At 38.4% G+C, this 13,994-nt stretch overlaps 1 protein-coding gene across 2 annotated transcripts in view; it reads right to left on the reverse strand.

Annotated features, from left to right (window-relative positions):
* Nucleotides 1–13,994, reverse strand: part of cdin1 (CDAN1 interacting nuclease 1) — an 86,249-nt gene that overhangs the window by 56,433 nt on the left and 15,822 nt on the right. For both annotated transcript variants that reach the window (XM_084742401.1, XM_084742400.1), the window contains exons 3-5: nucleotides 12,440–12,504; nucleotides 11,515–11,575; nucleotides 7,001–7,073 (exon numbers count right to left, since the gene is read on the reverse strand). In XM_084742401.1, coding sequence (XP_084598527.1) covers nucleotides 7,001–7,073; nucleotides 11,515–11,575; nucleotides 12,440–12,504 — 199 coding nt within the window. The remainder of the gene's footprint in view (nucleotides 1–7,000; nucleotides 7,074–11,514; nucleotides 11,576–12,439; nucleotides 12,505–13,994) is intronic.

The raw sequence follows: 13,994 nt of genomic DNA on the forward strand, positions 1-13,994 counted from the left end.
CACAGGGTTCTTTGGCTTGTCCCCATCAGAGAACCCTTTCTGGTTGCTGGTAGAAGCCTTTACAAAGGTTCCACCCAGGACGTACAGAGAACCCTTCTATGGTGTAATGAACCCACCCAGAGTGTTCTACCAAGCATCCTTTTATATTCCAGGGGTTTTATGTAGAACAAACGAGGGGGTTCTCCTGAGAACCAATTTATAATCCAATGCTTTCACTGAGAAGCCACCCACAGGGTTCTATACAGAAGCCTTCTATGGTGTACTGGTCCCACCTAGAACCTTTCAACCTTCTAATGGTGCCAACAAGAACCCCCCGAGGGGGATCTACCAAAAGCCCTTTCATATTCCATTAGTTTTAATCTATTAATAACCCAGGAGGTTCTACCAAAAACCCTTTTAATTTCTGGTGGTTTATCTAGAACCCACTGAGGGGGACTCAGATTATAGGTGAAAAAGTCTGTTTTTAGTTTTAATTTTCTAGATTAGATTCCCCTGCCTGAGGGTTCTACAAAGAACCCTATTGTATTCTACAGATGAGACAAAAACACAAGAACACACAAAAAATGAATTGAAAAAAAGGGGATTCCAGATAGATTTACATTTAAAAGTACAATATGAAACATCGATAAATGTTATTTGGTGTTCTAATATTTGAGGGTGAGGAAGGATTCTTTCTTCAAAAAATAGTTATTTGGATTAAAAGGTGTTTCAGTAGAACCTTTAGTTTTACAAAGAACCTTTGACCAAAAGATCCTTAAAAAAAGGGTTCTTCAGAAGCAAATGGCTCTGGGTAAAACCTCAGTCCTTCAGGAAAAACTTAGAACCCAAATTTCTAAGAGTGCGGGGTGAAAAAGTCATTATCTCAAACACAAAAAATGTTGAGAAACCTCATTAGATAGCAACATTTGTTGAGGGAGGACCGTAATAAACAATAACGGATGACGATTGTTATTGCCCCTGACACTGATGAGCTCCTCTGCAAGTTTGTTTATTAATTAAAAAACCCACTTTTTTTTTTCCACGGATGTGTGTGTGTGTGTGTGGGGGGGGGGGTGCTTACACATTTCCTCTATGTGCCCACCCCCTCCCCACGCGCTCCCCATGCACAAGCCATTGAGCTGTGGAGGGGCACTCGTTCATCAAACTTCATGGAGCAAGGGAGAGACAGGTCCTGATAATGTGCGCCGCTAAAGCTGATTTTCCATGATGAATCTCGGAGCATATAAATTGGCTAATATCTGAAAACATTTACAGATACTAGAGGAATTGACTACTTGTGGGACATGATGGATGAGGCTCCGCGACGCCGGCCGACAGCTCTGCAAATCTCTGCGGCTGCCTAAAGCCCTCATTTGATTTTCCAATTTACTCCTTTTAAATTTATCCTCCCGTATTGAAAAAAACAGAAGATGGGAAAGAGAAAGAGAGACAGAGAGAGTGGGTGTTTTTTTTAAGCTATCTGTGGTGGTGTGTAGGTGCTAGTTGATGATATGAGGTGGTATCTCCTGTGCAGGAGGAGCCCAGTCCCTGAAGAGGTTACTGGGGCAGAACTGATCTGCTTCCACCTGATTCTCCCTGATAGCGCTGAGATGAGACTCTGCATTTCTGTGTGTGTGTGCACAGGTCTATGTGTGTGTGTAGCAGTAGTAATAGTAGATCTGGGGAGGCTCTGCTATGGAGAGGCTTCCTAGGTCAGGCCATTAGACTGTGGCAGAGGCTGACTGGAGCTCCTCTGCTGAAAAGGAGTAATTAGTATACTTGTCAAGTGAAGTGCCACGCTGCTGCTTACCTCCCTTGCACCCACCCCTCGCATGCATACACACTCATCCTGCCTTCGCCTCCTTTACTCCCTCCCTTCTTGCTAATGAAGTGCCCTTGCTCTCATTATTTGGAAAAAAAGGCTGCATATACACACTGAGAGGAGCACTTGAAGACAAGAGAAGAGGAACCATAACAATCACAGTGGAAGTTGAGATTTTACTGGATAGAACATAATACAATATTCAGTTATCAACACGTCTGATCTGCAAAACACTGAAGCTATTATGAATTCTGTCAAGGAAGCCGAAGGATCATAGTCGACGCTAACATTCTCACAGTGTTAACATCAAACGCGGGACATTTATAACCTCGCGTACAAGGCTTCTGTAAAGGAATGTGACAATAAATCTTAAAGGCGGTCGAATCACATAGTTACAAAACATGGAGCAGCAATCTAATCTGGAGCTGGGCCTTGGGAAAATGGAAAAGGTCAAATAGCTAGCAAAATTGCCTCCTCAAAAAAGTATGTCTAAATCTAGAGGCACATCAACTCCTGTCAAAGGAGGAATAGAGAGAAAGATGAAGAGATAGAAGGGGGGAAAGAAGGAGCAGGAGCTCCCCCAATGTGTCCGCTAGTGAGTTCTTAGAGGTAGTATCTACCGAAATAGAGGTGGAATGACAATACCTCTGTTTACAATGTAACTGTATAGAAGGTAAAAGTGGCCTCATGTGTACACATGATGCAGGTATGGGCCACTCAAAAAAAATTTTATATTATCAAAATCACATTATGGCCAAGTATAATATCCAAATCACAAAAGCTACAATTGTGTGATAGAGGACAGACCTTCTGACAAAGCAGTGTCTTGGCCTACAAAATTTGTTCTCCAAATGTAAGAAAACATGTTTGTTTGGATCCCCGACAACTGTCACATCATCACAATTTCAATAGTTTTTCAGTGAAAATGAGAAAGTGATCATTCCCACTAATCCTTAATCATATTGCAACTGTACTTTTTCATTTAGTACACAGTAAATCAAACCACTCAAGTTTTTTGGTCGGAAGAAGAAAAAAAAAATCACTTTAGTTATTCAATTCAACTTTATTGTCATTATATATTTTTAGTCCCATTTCTCTAATATGAAAACTTGAGGGAAGAAGAAGACAGTGGTAATAGAACAATAATAAATGATAAAAATACCATGAAAATGTATAATGTGCAAAATGTTTTAAAAGCAATTTGAAAAAATGAAAATAAGCAATTTGATGACATTGCTAAAAAGAGAATAGGCATTTTAATTAATTTTCATATTTGAGTACTTGCATTACATCATTATTATTATTAATTAATGAACTAGTTGTTCTATGATACTCAGGTTTAATGTGACATAGCATGCATTGCACAATTGTTTTTTTCATTTTGTCGAAATACTTCCAAACGTTACTCTTTTGCCCAGTCACCATTCTGCCTGTAATAACGTTAGATTGAGTTAAGTCTGACTGAAATTGTTGAATATCTGTGGCTGTGAAGATCTATCATTTTTTTCTGTATGGATCTGCATGCAGATATTAATAGGTAGAAGTCACATCACTGCAACATCTTTGGGTCATTATACCATAATAACCAAGAAAAGATGTTTGACATATACGCTGAAGCTGTCTTATCAGTCTTATCTTTTAGAATGCTCCATTTATCAAAAAAACCCCAACGACAACAAAAACATATTAAATTCAGCTTCTAGTGACCTTAAAATAGTGGATATAAACAGTGTAAAAGTGCACGTATGACCTTTCCTCCCCTACTAGTCGGTCTGTTTTCAAGAGACAAGGAACATTATGGATGTTGATATCATATTCAATACATGATAAAACTGCTTTGAATGTATTGATTTATTTACAAGCGCCACCAGATAGTCTTTCATTCTGCCTGACTGATGCTCTCTCCAATACTTTTGCTGCAAGGAGAGGGGGAAGGCAGCTTGTTGGTGGTGTCGTCATGTCGAGGTGTGGTGGTGGTGGTGTGTGTAGCTAGTGGGAAGGAAGGAGGGAGGGGAGGAGGGTGCAACAACAAGCGAGCAAAACAAAACAAGGAAGGGACAGAAAACAATTTAAAACTGGGTATTGATCTAGCACTAGTGATTGTACATATATTCCACAGTCCCAAAGGCCCCATTCCTGTGTCTCTTAAATGCAAAGGGAAGGAGAAGGGGAATAAAAAAACGATGGTGCGAGGCAAAGGCAAGCCACTCACCCAGTTGGGGGTAATGTCCCTTATATAGAAGTCTATTGATCTTTGCAGTGTGCCTGCCTGCTCTCCCTCTGGAGTCCGACAGAAACACACAAACACACACATGCACACTGGAGCACAGTCTGGGGCTGGAGGGGGGCATGACGGATATGCCTGACAATAGCACTGAACCAACCTGTTAGCTAATTGCCAGCAAAGACAATTATCCTTGCATTGTTTCATAATGGCAGCACATTACTGGAGTCTAATATACACACAGGGAGATTGGACGCTTTGACCGCGCAGTCCATGTGGGCAGCGATTCATTTGCAAAGGCCAAGCGGGTCATGAGGATGCCGCAGAGGAGCTCTGTCAAAACAGAAGTCACCCTCAAAGCAACTGACATTACAGCTGGCATCAGTGGAGAGGTACAGTATAATGACATCATCATTTGAATATGTGTCATGGTTATAAAGCAGGTAACATGCAAATTATTTTACCAAATTTAATGGCAATGGTAATTAATCGGATCTAAAAAAAAATACAGATAATCCTGAGTATTGCAATGTTGTGAGTTGTTTTGTGATGTGCACTGATTTTCAAAGCCATTTAATTGATTTTTAATTAATAGGTTACATGCAAAGCAGGGTAGGAATTTCACAGCAGCCATGTCCCCTCAGTTTGACCTCCTGCCCCTCAAAAAATTATCTGCCCTGTTGGTACAGTTTTTAGACACCAGTGACTTTTATTGAGATCTTGATTGGGCAGTGGTTAAGATTTCGAGCCTGGTATGAACTGCTGGAAAACCACCCAGCTGTATAACTGTGATGCTGGGCATGAATGAATATAGACATAAGAGATATAAACTTTCACTTTAACACTATAGACTGGAGTCTCTGTTAACATTGATGAACTATGTAAAACTAAACTATTGATAAACTAGTTACTATCTCAATATATTTTCTCATTATTATTCAGTAACTATCTTGATAATTTTTCTCATTATTTTAAGATGCTAACGCATTTACATCAGACATACAGTATTTAGTATGATGTCATTATATAGACTTTTGACTGACTTTCAGTGTTGTCATGTACTTAGTGTTACAAAATGAGGGAAAAATAATTAATAAAACTCAAATCAGCCTCAACACTTGACTTTAATTCATTATTTCTAAAAATCACTGTTTTACTTGATGCCCTTGCAGCCCTGGCATTTGGCCTTTATGCCCTCAAAAAGCTGTCAATACTAAAGGCTGACTGACTTACTTACAGCCCCAGAAATGATGAAATTCCAGGCCTGATATGAATATTTGTGGCATGGCTTCAGCATTTGACTCTTCCATTCTAACATAACAACTTAAACTGAGACAGGAAGAAGTACACACATATCTTTCTTTCGGTAAAAATGGACAAAATGTAGGCCTATGATGTTGCATGTGTCGGGGATAAATACAAATGCAGATCCTATTGTTCTGATTGTATAAAAAACTAAGATTTTTATGCATATGGTGGTGTGTTCCTCATCCTATGACAGTTCTTCTTGCTTACAGTTTAGCAATATATTACTTATATATTGAATCGCAACCCCTGTATCGTGATACACATCCCCAAATACACGGCCCTGCAAAAATCATGTTGTTTTGTCAAAGCATGTAGGTTAAGTTACACTGATTTGGATCTATGATTATCCCGTAAATGCCATCTAGCTTCTGTGAAATCACTTCCTACAAGAGGAACCACAACCACAACATCACTCACTAGCCTGGAAATGTAGAGACACGGCACGGTTACAACACTGTTTTGAAATTAAACAACGATCATCCAAGAAGTTTCATCTGCTACAAATCTATTCTGAGCAATAATAAAACATGTTTTCACTGTATGGAGATGGAGGGATGCAGTGTGCTATTATCTGAGACGGAGTGCTTCTCCTGGATGAACGCTCTGTTCTACAAGCTGCTCAGACTAGTATTTTGACAGGCAGTGGATAACGGTGGGTCCAAAGCAATCACATCTTTGACTTTGACAAATGGCTGTGCTGTGGCGAAGTAGAAAATAACACACATCCACTTTAATCTCTTTCTTGATTAAATTGGAAGCACGTCTTTTTGACATCATGCGATTCACTCTCAAAGCACCAACTACTGCACAGGCACGCACACAATCCTCAGGATAGGCCTATTGAAATGATATGGAGCCATGTGTGCACGTGATATTAGGAGTTCCGGAGTGAGGAAAAAAGAGAAATAGAGAAAGTGTCTTTGTATGAATTAACAAGAACACATGTAAAACAATACACATTAGTTTACACACTTTACAGCACAGTTCTGTTGTAATGTGTCCCTAATTACCTTCTAATAAAGTCTACTGAGGGCATAATAGTGGGAAATAATACACTTAAATTGACAGTACAGTTCTGTTGTAATGTCTCCTAGAGAGGAATAAAAAAAAAAGACACCAACCAGAATGTGTATGAACAATGATTCACCCAATTTCTTCGAACGTTCAACAAAAATATTTGCGTCTGGAATTTCGTTCTCCTGCAGCATGTCCATCAGCGTTGCCTAGTAATGGTTTGCTTTTTCTGTCACACTTTTCTCAACTCACTTCCCTCACAGGACCCCAGTATGGACAGAGAAAAAGACGGGGATGAGGGAGGAAGAGAAGGTAGGGGGTAGATGGATGCATTGGGGGGATGAAGGAGGGTGAGGAAAGAAATCAGGGGTGTTATAAATAACACTGATGAGGTGAGCTAGCATTGATCCACACTGCAGTTGAGAGGTGGGTGGTCCTCTCAGTGCTTAATTGCCAGTCATGTGCCCTGGGATGCAGCTACTACTAAATGTGGTCTGTCTCTCATTAGGCTTGGACAGGGTAGAAATACAGCGGCTAGAAGTGGAATTGGGACTCAAACAGAAAGAGATTCAAAAGACAAAGTGCTACAATTAAGACTGATGCAGGGGAATGATAGAAAGGACAGAGTGGGGAATGGAAAAAGTGTTACTCACGCATTCCACCCTCCAGGCCCTGAAGGAACCTGTCCAGGATGATCCGAGCCATCAGTGCAGGAGACAGATCCACCTTTACAACAAAAAAAGAGAATTTGCCTTAATAAAAAACAGGGGATGACGTCAATGGCGAGTTAAAGCTACTTCAAAACACAGGTACAGTGGAACTGTTATTCCTCTCTGGAGAATTACTCCATTTACAAACCTTCAGACTAAATGCCACATATCCAGCTGGAAGTGCGAACATATTTCAAAGAGCCTGAGAATTACAGCAGTGAAATTACACGGCCAGTCTACCTTCGGCTGATGTCACATAGATAATAATGATTGTAATGGCTCTAAATGATATTATTGCGTTTCCAAACCTTGACCTAACTTTCGACAATCCCTGTGCAAATTGGTCCTTGAAAGCCTTGCTTTGCCGTAACCTTTCCCACAGGAACATGAAGGGATCGCCCATTACACAGCCAGGCTACCCGGCTGAATTGCCTTCGCCCCTGTCAAACGGACAACCGGAGTCTCTCATCTCGAGTGAAAAAGCGGCACACGCCATGCCCAAGCTGGAGACAATGAAGAGCTTTAATCATAGGATGATCACCAAGGCAAAACTGCAGAAACCAACAGGACACACCGGAGGGACTGTGAGAATGCAGTCACTAATAGGAAGGAGAGAACCTATGGCTGCAGCACTCTTTGAACACAAAGACACCTTGAGAGGTGTGCAGTGTTTTTGGTTTGAGGGCAGGGAGAAGCCCTGACAGGTAAGGAAGCACTAATGACTGATACTGAAGGTGTCTATCTGACCACATTCGCATCAGCACAATGCACTTTTCACACCAGGGCTGCACTGATCAATCACTGTTAAGAATTCAACCAATTAAACACTAACCAACAATGTGCAATTTTTAATACCATTTCTCCAGAGTCTACTAGTTTGGTTTAGTCTACCTTGTTAGTCTACAAATGGCAGTAACTGCGCCCCATTTGACATTGTTTTGAGCCCTTTGTTGAATAAGGACAGGTGGGTAAGAGCCTTATTGTTTTATTATTATGTTTATTTAAATTGTTTGTGCTTCATTTATTTACTTATTCATTTATTTTGAAAGGGGCCAATGTACATTAATCAATCATTCGAACAAATGTATATGCACCTGAGTTAGCTAAAGGCTATTTTTTATAAGCAGACCCTTTGCCAGATGTTGTTCGGCACCCTAAAACAATGAAAATAATATAAGGTACAATTGTTACAATAGTTGAAGACATCTTACAGTGTACTAAAAAGCAACAAAACTGTAAAAACATATGAGCAGAGAAACTTCGATAGCAAAAGATAAAGGTACTGTATGAGTGTATCAGTTTGTTGTTGGTTCTCAATAAGCCATTTCTTACAGTTACACCTGAATGAATGATATGAATCAATTATTGAATGTTAACATGTTTAACTGTCAGTTAAATAAAATGCACTAAATTTGCAGCCCTTGCTTCAATTATGGCTGTTTTCATTATCAACTAATCTATAGATTTTTTTCACAATTAATCCATTAATCATTTAGTTAATAAAATGTCAAAAAGTAGTTGAAAATGGTCATCTTGAATTCCCAGAGCCCAAAGTGATGATATTACACATAATATCACCATGGGAATGGTATGCAATACAATGAGAAGCTAACAGCTGTTCTTAAAGACAGCAAAAATATGACAATTATTTAGTTCAATTAACAGGCATCATTCATGAAAGATCCCAAATGTTCAGAGGCATGTATAAGCTTTAAAGGCAAACCAGACGTGGAGCAATTTCTTTCCAAAAGTTTTGTGTTTGACCTTTGTTTAAACATCACAGACGCTGCAAATAAGACAACACATTAAGTCATTCACTTCTAAATTTTACAGCCTCTTCGGTATGTAGGGAATTAAAATATTGCTTGAAGACTGCCATTCCTAGCCAGCTCATTATAAAACACAACGTTCTTGCAGCCAAAGATCATTTTTTCTCTTGTTAGCATAATTGGGTACCAAAAGTGAATTTGCCCTCAGCCTATGTTGAGAATGGTGGGTTTCATCTTTTCTCTGATGTTTCCTGGTAATGCTGGGAGCACAGAGGCTTCTCTCTAAACACTTTTTACCCGCAGTAGTATTTGTTAACATCTCCATAATATTGCACTAAGAAGGCAGCCTGTAAAAAAAGGCCAAACATGTCTATAATAATTAAGGGCTGAACACAGAGTTTATGTCTTCATTAAGACCTCTGATCTGTTTCTTAGCATTTGTGGCTTGCAGCTACAGTAGCTCTCTTTCCTCTCCCTTTCCTCTCCCCTCTCAATCCTTTCCTCTGCTCTCCATTCACACCTTTGGATAACAAGAGCGCATCAGATTCCTGGTAACCTGCATCAGGGCTGACACATGAAAAATGGCAACATTACCAACGCTGGCCCAGCCTGAATAAGGACCACCTGATTAGTTCAGGTACTTGCGTCTCCCTAATTTTCATATTAATCATGAGTCCATCTCCATTCTCAAGTCAGATTGCAGCACTTCATGACTTTAACATGTGACTAAGACTCACAGAGCCTTGAATTCCTGCAGAAAACAATTATTGTTCAGTAAAACTCTGCTTTTATTAGCCCCCAAAGCTAATAGGTGTCACATACAGTGCAGCAGTACAGTGCACCTGCTCTAAAGCTTGTATGTTTAAGTAACCTTTACATAAAGCTCCATATAAAGCATTCAAAAAACAGCAAATGTAACATTTAGAAGTCTCATTCATGAAGACTTCTGGGGGCAAAAAAAAGAAATCCATGAACAGTTTTCATCATTGTTAATCATTTCCCTCTGTTGGAGATATATTGTCTCATAAAGGGATGAAACTACATCAATTAGCGGTCTGGGAGACCATGAGTGCTTGGTTTAAATGTTAAGTAGCATATTAAAATGACAGTTAAATGGTTCATAGACAGTTATCTCTGAGCTGAATTTAATCCTTTGGAGGAAAAAAATCATGTGTCAATTAAATGGAGAATGAATAATGGCAGTTAGCTTTGAGGTGCCACTGATGCATGTGAACTACTCTGATTTTAGATTAAGAAACCCTCAAATCCCTGCCTGGTGTAAGCACCAATAAAAATTTAAATGTGCATTTAAATATTTTAAAAGGTTAAGCAGCCTATTTTAACAATGAAAATATGAGGAATCTGCAAGAATAACAATGCATTCAAAATTCCAGTATCTGTCTTCACAAAACATGCAGACGTGCCACTAAAACAGTGTTATAATAGAAAATGTATCATCAATTCAACAGTAATTCAAACACATTAGCGGCATTTTGTTCACTGAGCTGCTGGGTGATTTTTGGTACTGCCCTAATGGAAATGATCATTTACTGCCTAGATGCAAAAAGTAAGAAACACAAGTGGCCACTGAGTAGATCAGATTTCACTAATGTGAAAATGTAATTTACAGGGTTCCTATACATTTTTCAAAGTAAACTTCATGCATTTGTCAAGCATTTTCAAGCTTTTCCACCACACAGCTGTGGTTTATTTATCTCATCAAAATGCTATCACTTCATCACATTAAATTAGTATAATTATCATTATTATTATTATTGTGCAGTAAAAAAAAAAAAGTTTCATGTTTCAGAATATGTCACCAGACTGTTAGTAGACATTGCATTTCTATATAACCTGGCTGAGTTAATATCAGACTTATTTTCTTATTCTATCATAATTCAGCCATTTTGCTGACTTTTTTCACTGTGTATGAACTGCTGGCTGATTCACTGGTATTACTTTAATGGACACGATAATTTACTGACAAGGTACAAAATGTAAGAAACACTCGTGGCCACTGAGTAGATAAGTCCCACTAATGTGAAATGCAGAAACGTGGTCATGTGAATAATTTAAATGCTTAAAGCAGGAGGAGGCTATTTTAGAACACACAAACATCCACCACCTGAACAACCTGAATTTAGGTTTAGTAGATGTTGGGCTCAAAGTTAGGACCAGCCACCAGCCAAATGCTGGTAAAATATGCAAGTGGCTGGTAATTTTGCTTCACACATCAGCCAAAAAAAGCAATCATAATCTACTGAGTGGCTGGTAACATTTCAACATTCACTAGTCATTTGGCCAGGAGACAAAAAAAGTTCATTTTGAACCTTGCATAAATGCATAATTATATATATGAATACAATTTGCTACCTCAACCTGAGGACAAAACCTAGATTGACCTTCTAAAGTAAACAAGTGATGAAGTGATGAAGAGAAGAATTAACCAATGACCCTGCCATCACCTGTCCGCAGTTTGCAGCAACTCCGCCTGAAGTGCAATTTGGAAAATTACATAATAAAACACAAAAAGTATTTTCACATCTGCTTAATGGAGACGAAAGCTAATTACATTAAATAATTGATAATGGAGCAGCATTTTACCAATTTTGATAATGACTAACAGACAAGTTTTTTTTCAAAGAGAAAGAAGAGAGAGAGAAAAAAACCTAAAGGTTATGCCATTACCTCATTGGCCAACTCCAGCAGGACAGGAGCAGCGGGATGTGCTTTGGCTTCACTCAGATACCTTCATTATAACAAAGAACAACAACAGCAGTGAAAAAAAACATGGCCCACAAAGGCAGACAGAAGGGTAGAGGGGACTAGACCGGGCTAGCCAAGACATGCTAATGTCCCTGATGACTTTGCCCTAGGTGGCATATGGCAGGCTCAGTGCGGTTAAAACAGCACTGCTTGAAGGGCTTCAAATTTCCTTGAAGCCAGACAAGCATATGATAGTTAGTTAACCCCTGCCGCCCAAAAAGCCTTTTTTCCCTCGCCAGCTAAAACTGCAGCTCCCCTCAGATCTTACCCAGATCATCTCTGAGGTTTGTTGTTGTAAGTGGATTAGAAGTGCATTATCCAGCCTTGTTTTCCCCAGAACAATGGCCTAATAAGCTAGATAAAGGCTAATTGCAATATGCTAAAAGGCTTCCCCCCCTACAGCCTGTTTTTCTTTTTTTTTTCTTTTTTTAATTCATCCTTATTCATTGAATTACAGATAATCATCCCATCATAAGCTCGTGTAAGGCAAATGTCCAATGGCTGGTTATTTATTTATTTTCCTGCTTTCAATTTGACATGGAGAACACAGCTTTAGCTTAGCAGGTGCAAGTGGAGGTCTGGAATGAATCCTGAGGGTGGTGATTTGTTTGGAGGAGATTATATCTGTCATGGTGGCCCACCTACTCTCTGACTGAGGAGGGGACTTGCCAAAGTCCCCCAGTTAGAGAAAGGGGAAGACAAAGAGACTATACAAGAGTGGGAGACAGATTTTAAAAAAAAGAAGAAGAAAAAACAGTAATAGAGATGAGAGCAAGATAAACAGACAGCGCTAGACAGAGAAGAGAGAGAGAGCAATAAAATAATACAGTACAAAGTAATACAGTACCTTTGGTAGTGGCTTTCAATAACATCTGGGGCATGATGTCTGGAGATAGTTCTTTTGGTTCGTTTCTGTCACAAAGACAACACAGATGTAATAACAGTAATAGTAATAGTAGTAGAGAAGTGCTAGACAGATGTATCCGCCTGCCGATATTATCGACCCAATATTGGCCTATCACAGCTATATCTGTCTTAGATATGAAAGATATGTAAAGGTTGCTTTTTTTGACCATAATGCAGATTGTTTTCATTTTTATTATTTTTTAGCATTTTATGTATATTTGATCTTTTTTCTTAATTCAAGTTTAACATATATACATTTTTAACTATTTAAAATATAACTGAAGTCAGATATATGCATACATAAAAAGAATATATCTGTATATATTAGAATTTCTTTACTCCTTGTATCAGTATAATCATCAACCCCCTAAATCCAGCATCGGTAACAGGATGGTGTAATCACTAGTAACTATAATTTAAGCACATATTTTTTTTCAACAACTGTAACAGATTACATTTATATTTATTTTGTAATTTAATTACTTGTAACTAGTTGCTCGCCAAAATTGCTAGTAGCTAAGCCTTGTTTTAGCCTAGCAGTTGTTAATGACTTGCGGCCCCTACCGGCTGTTTAAGAGTAGTGAGGAGTCAGCATTTCATATAATTCATATGATTTTCAAAAATGCAACCATGAGAGGTCCTTGAGCATACAGCCATAAATGTGCACAAAAATCCAGTAGTATGCTAGATGCATATGTATATGCATTTTTAAATGTCACTATAAGCAATTACTATTACATTTATTTAGTTATTAAATTACACGTAACTAGTTACTCCCTTGTTTTTAGCCTAGCAGTTGTTGATGATGTGCAGCCCCTAGTGAGGAGTCAGCAGTCAGTATAGGTAGGGCTGCGTACTCAACTTCAAAACTTTTACGGCACAAACCACATTGTGCCAATACTACCGAGCACTGAAAATATTAATACCAAATTTCAGTACCTTATAAGTAAATCTCCAAGTTGTGGTTAATTTTTTTTATGCTGTAAAACTGCTTTGAGTCAAAAAATGCCAATATTCTGAAACTAAGGACATTGTGGTAAATGGGTTTATATTCTTATGTTATGAAATTATTTCAAGTCTGTAAAAATGATACAAAAATTGAAACTAAACATTTGTACTGTTAAGTGTAATGTAATTTTCATTTTGTTAAAATGGAATTTTTAAAAATGGTATTGAAAAAAGTATTGTTCAAGAAGTATTACATTATACATACTACATTATATAGAGATTTTATGTAGGTTCTTCAAAAATTGTGACTCATCACAGCCAGCATAAAGTCATAAATGTGCACAAAAATTTTCAGTCTGATGGGTCCAGTAGTTTGTGACTTTAGCTGTGGACAAGCTCATCTATACGTCTAGCAGAGCTTATAATAATGCTAATAATAATAATAATAATAAAAATAATAATAAGAGTAGTAGTAGTAGTAGTTCATTTCCATACAATATAATTTGTTAAAAGGCAAAAGCTTTACATTTTGCCGGTCCATCTGTATT

This window comes from Lutjanus erythropterus, chromosome 18 (assembly GCF_056507025.1).
Source record: "Lutjanus erythropterus isolate fLutEry1 chromosome 18, fLutEry1.hap2, whole genome shotgun sequence".
Lineage (NCBI taxonomy): Eukaryota > Metazoa > Chordata > Actinopteri > Lutjaniformes > Lutjanidae > Lutjanus > Lutjanus erythropterus.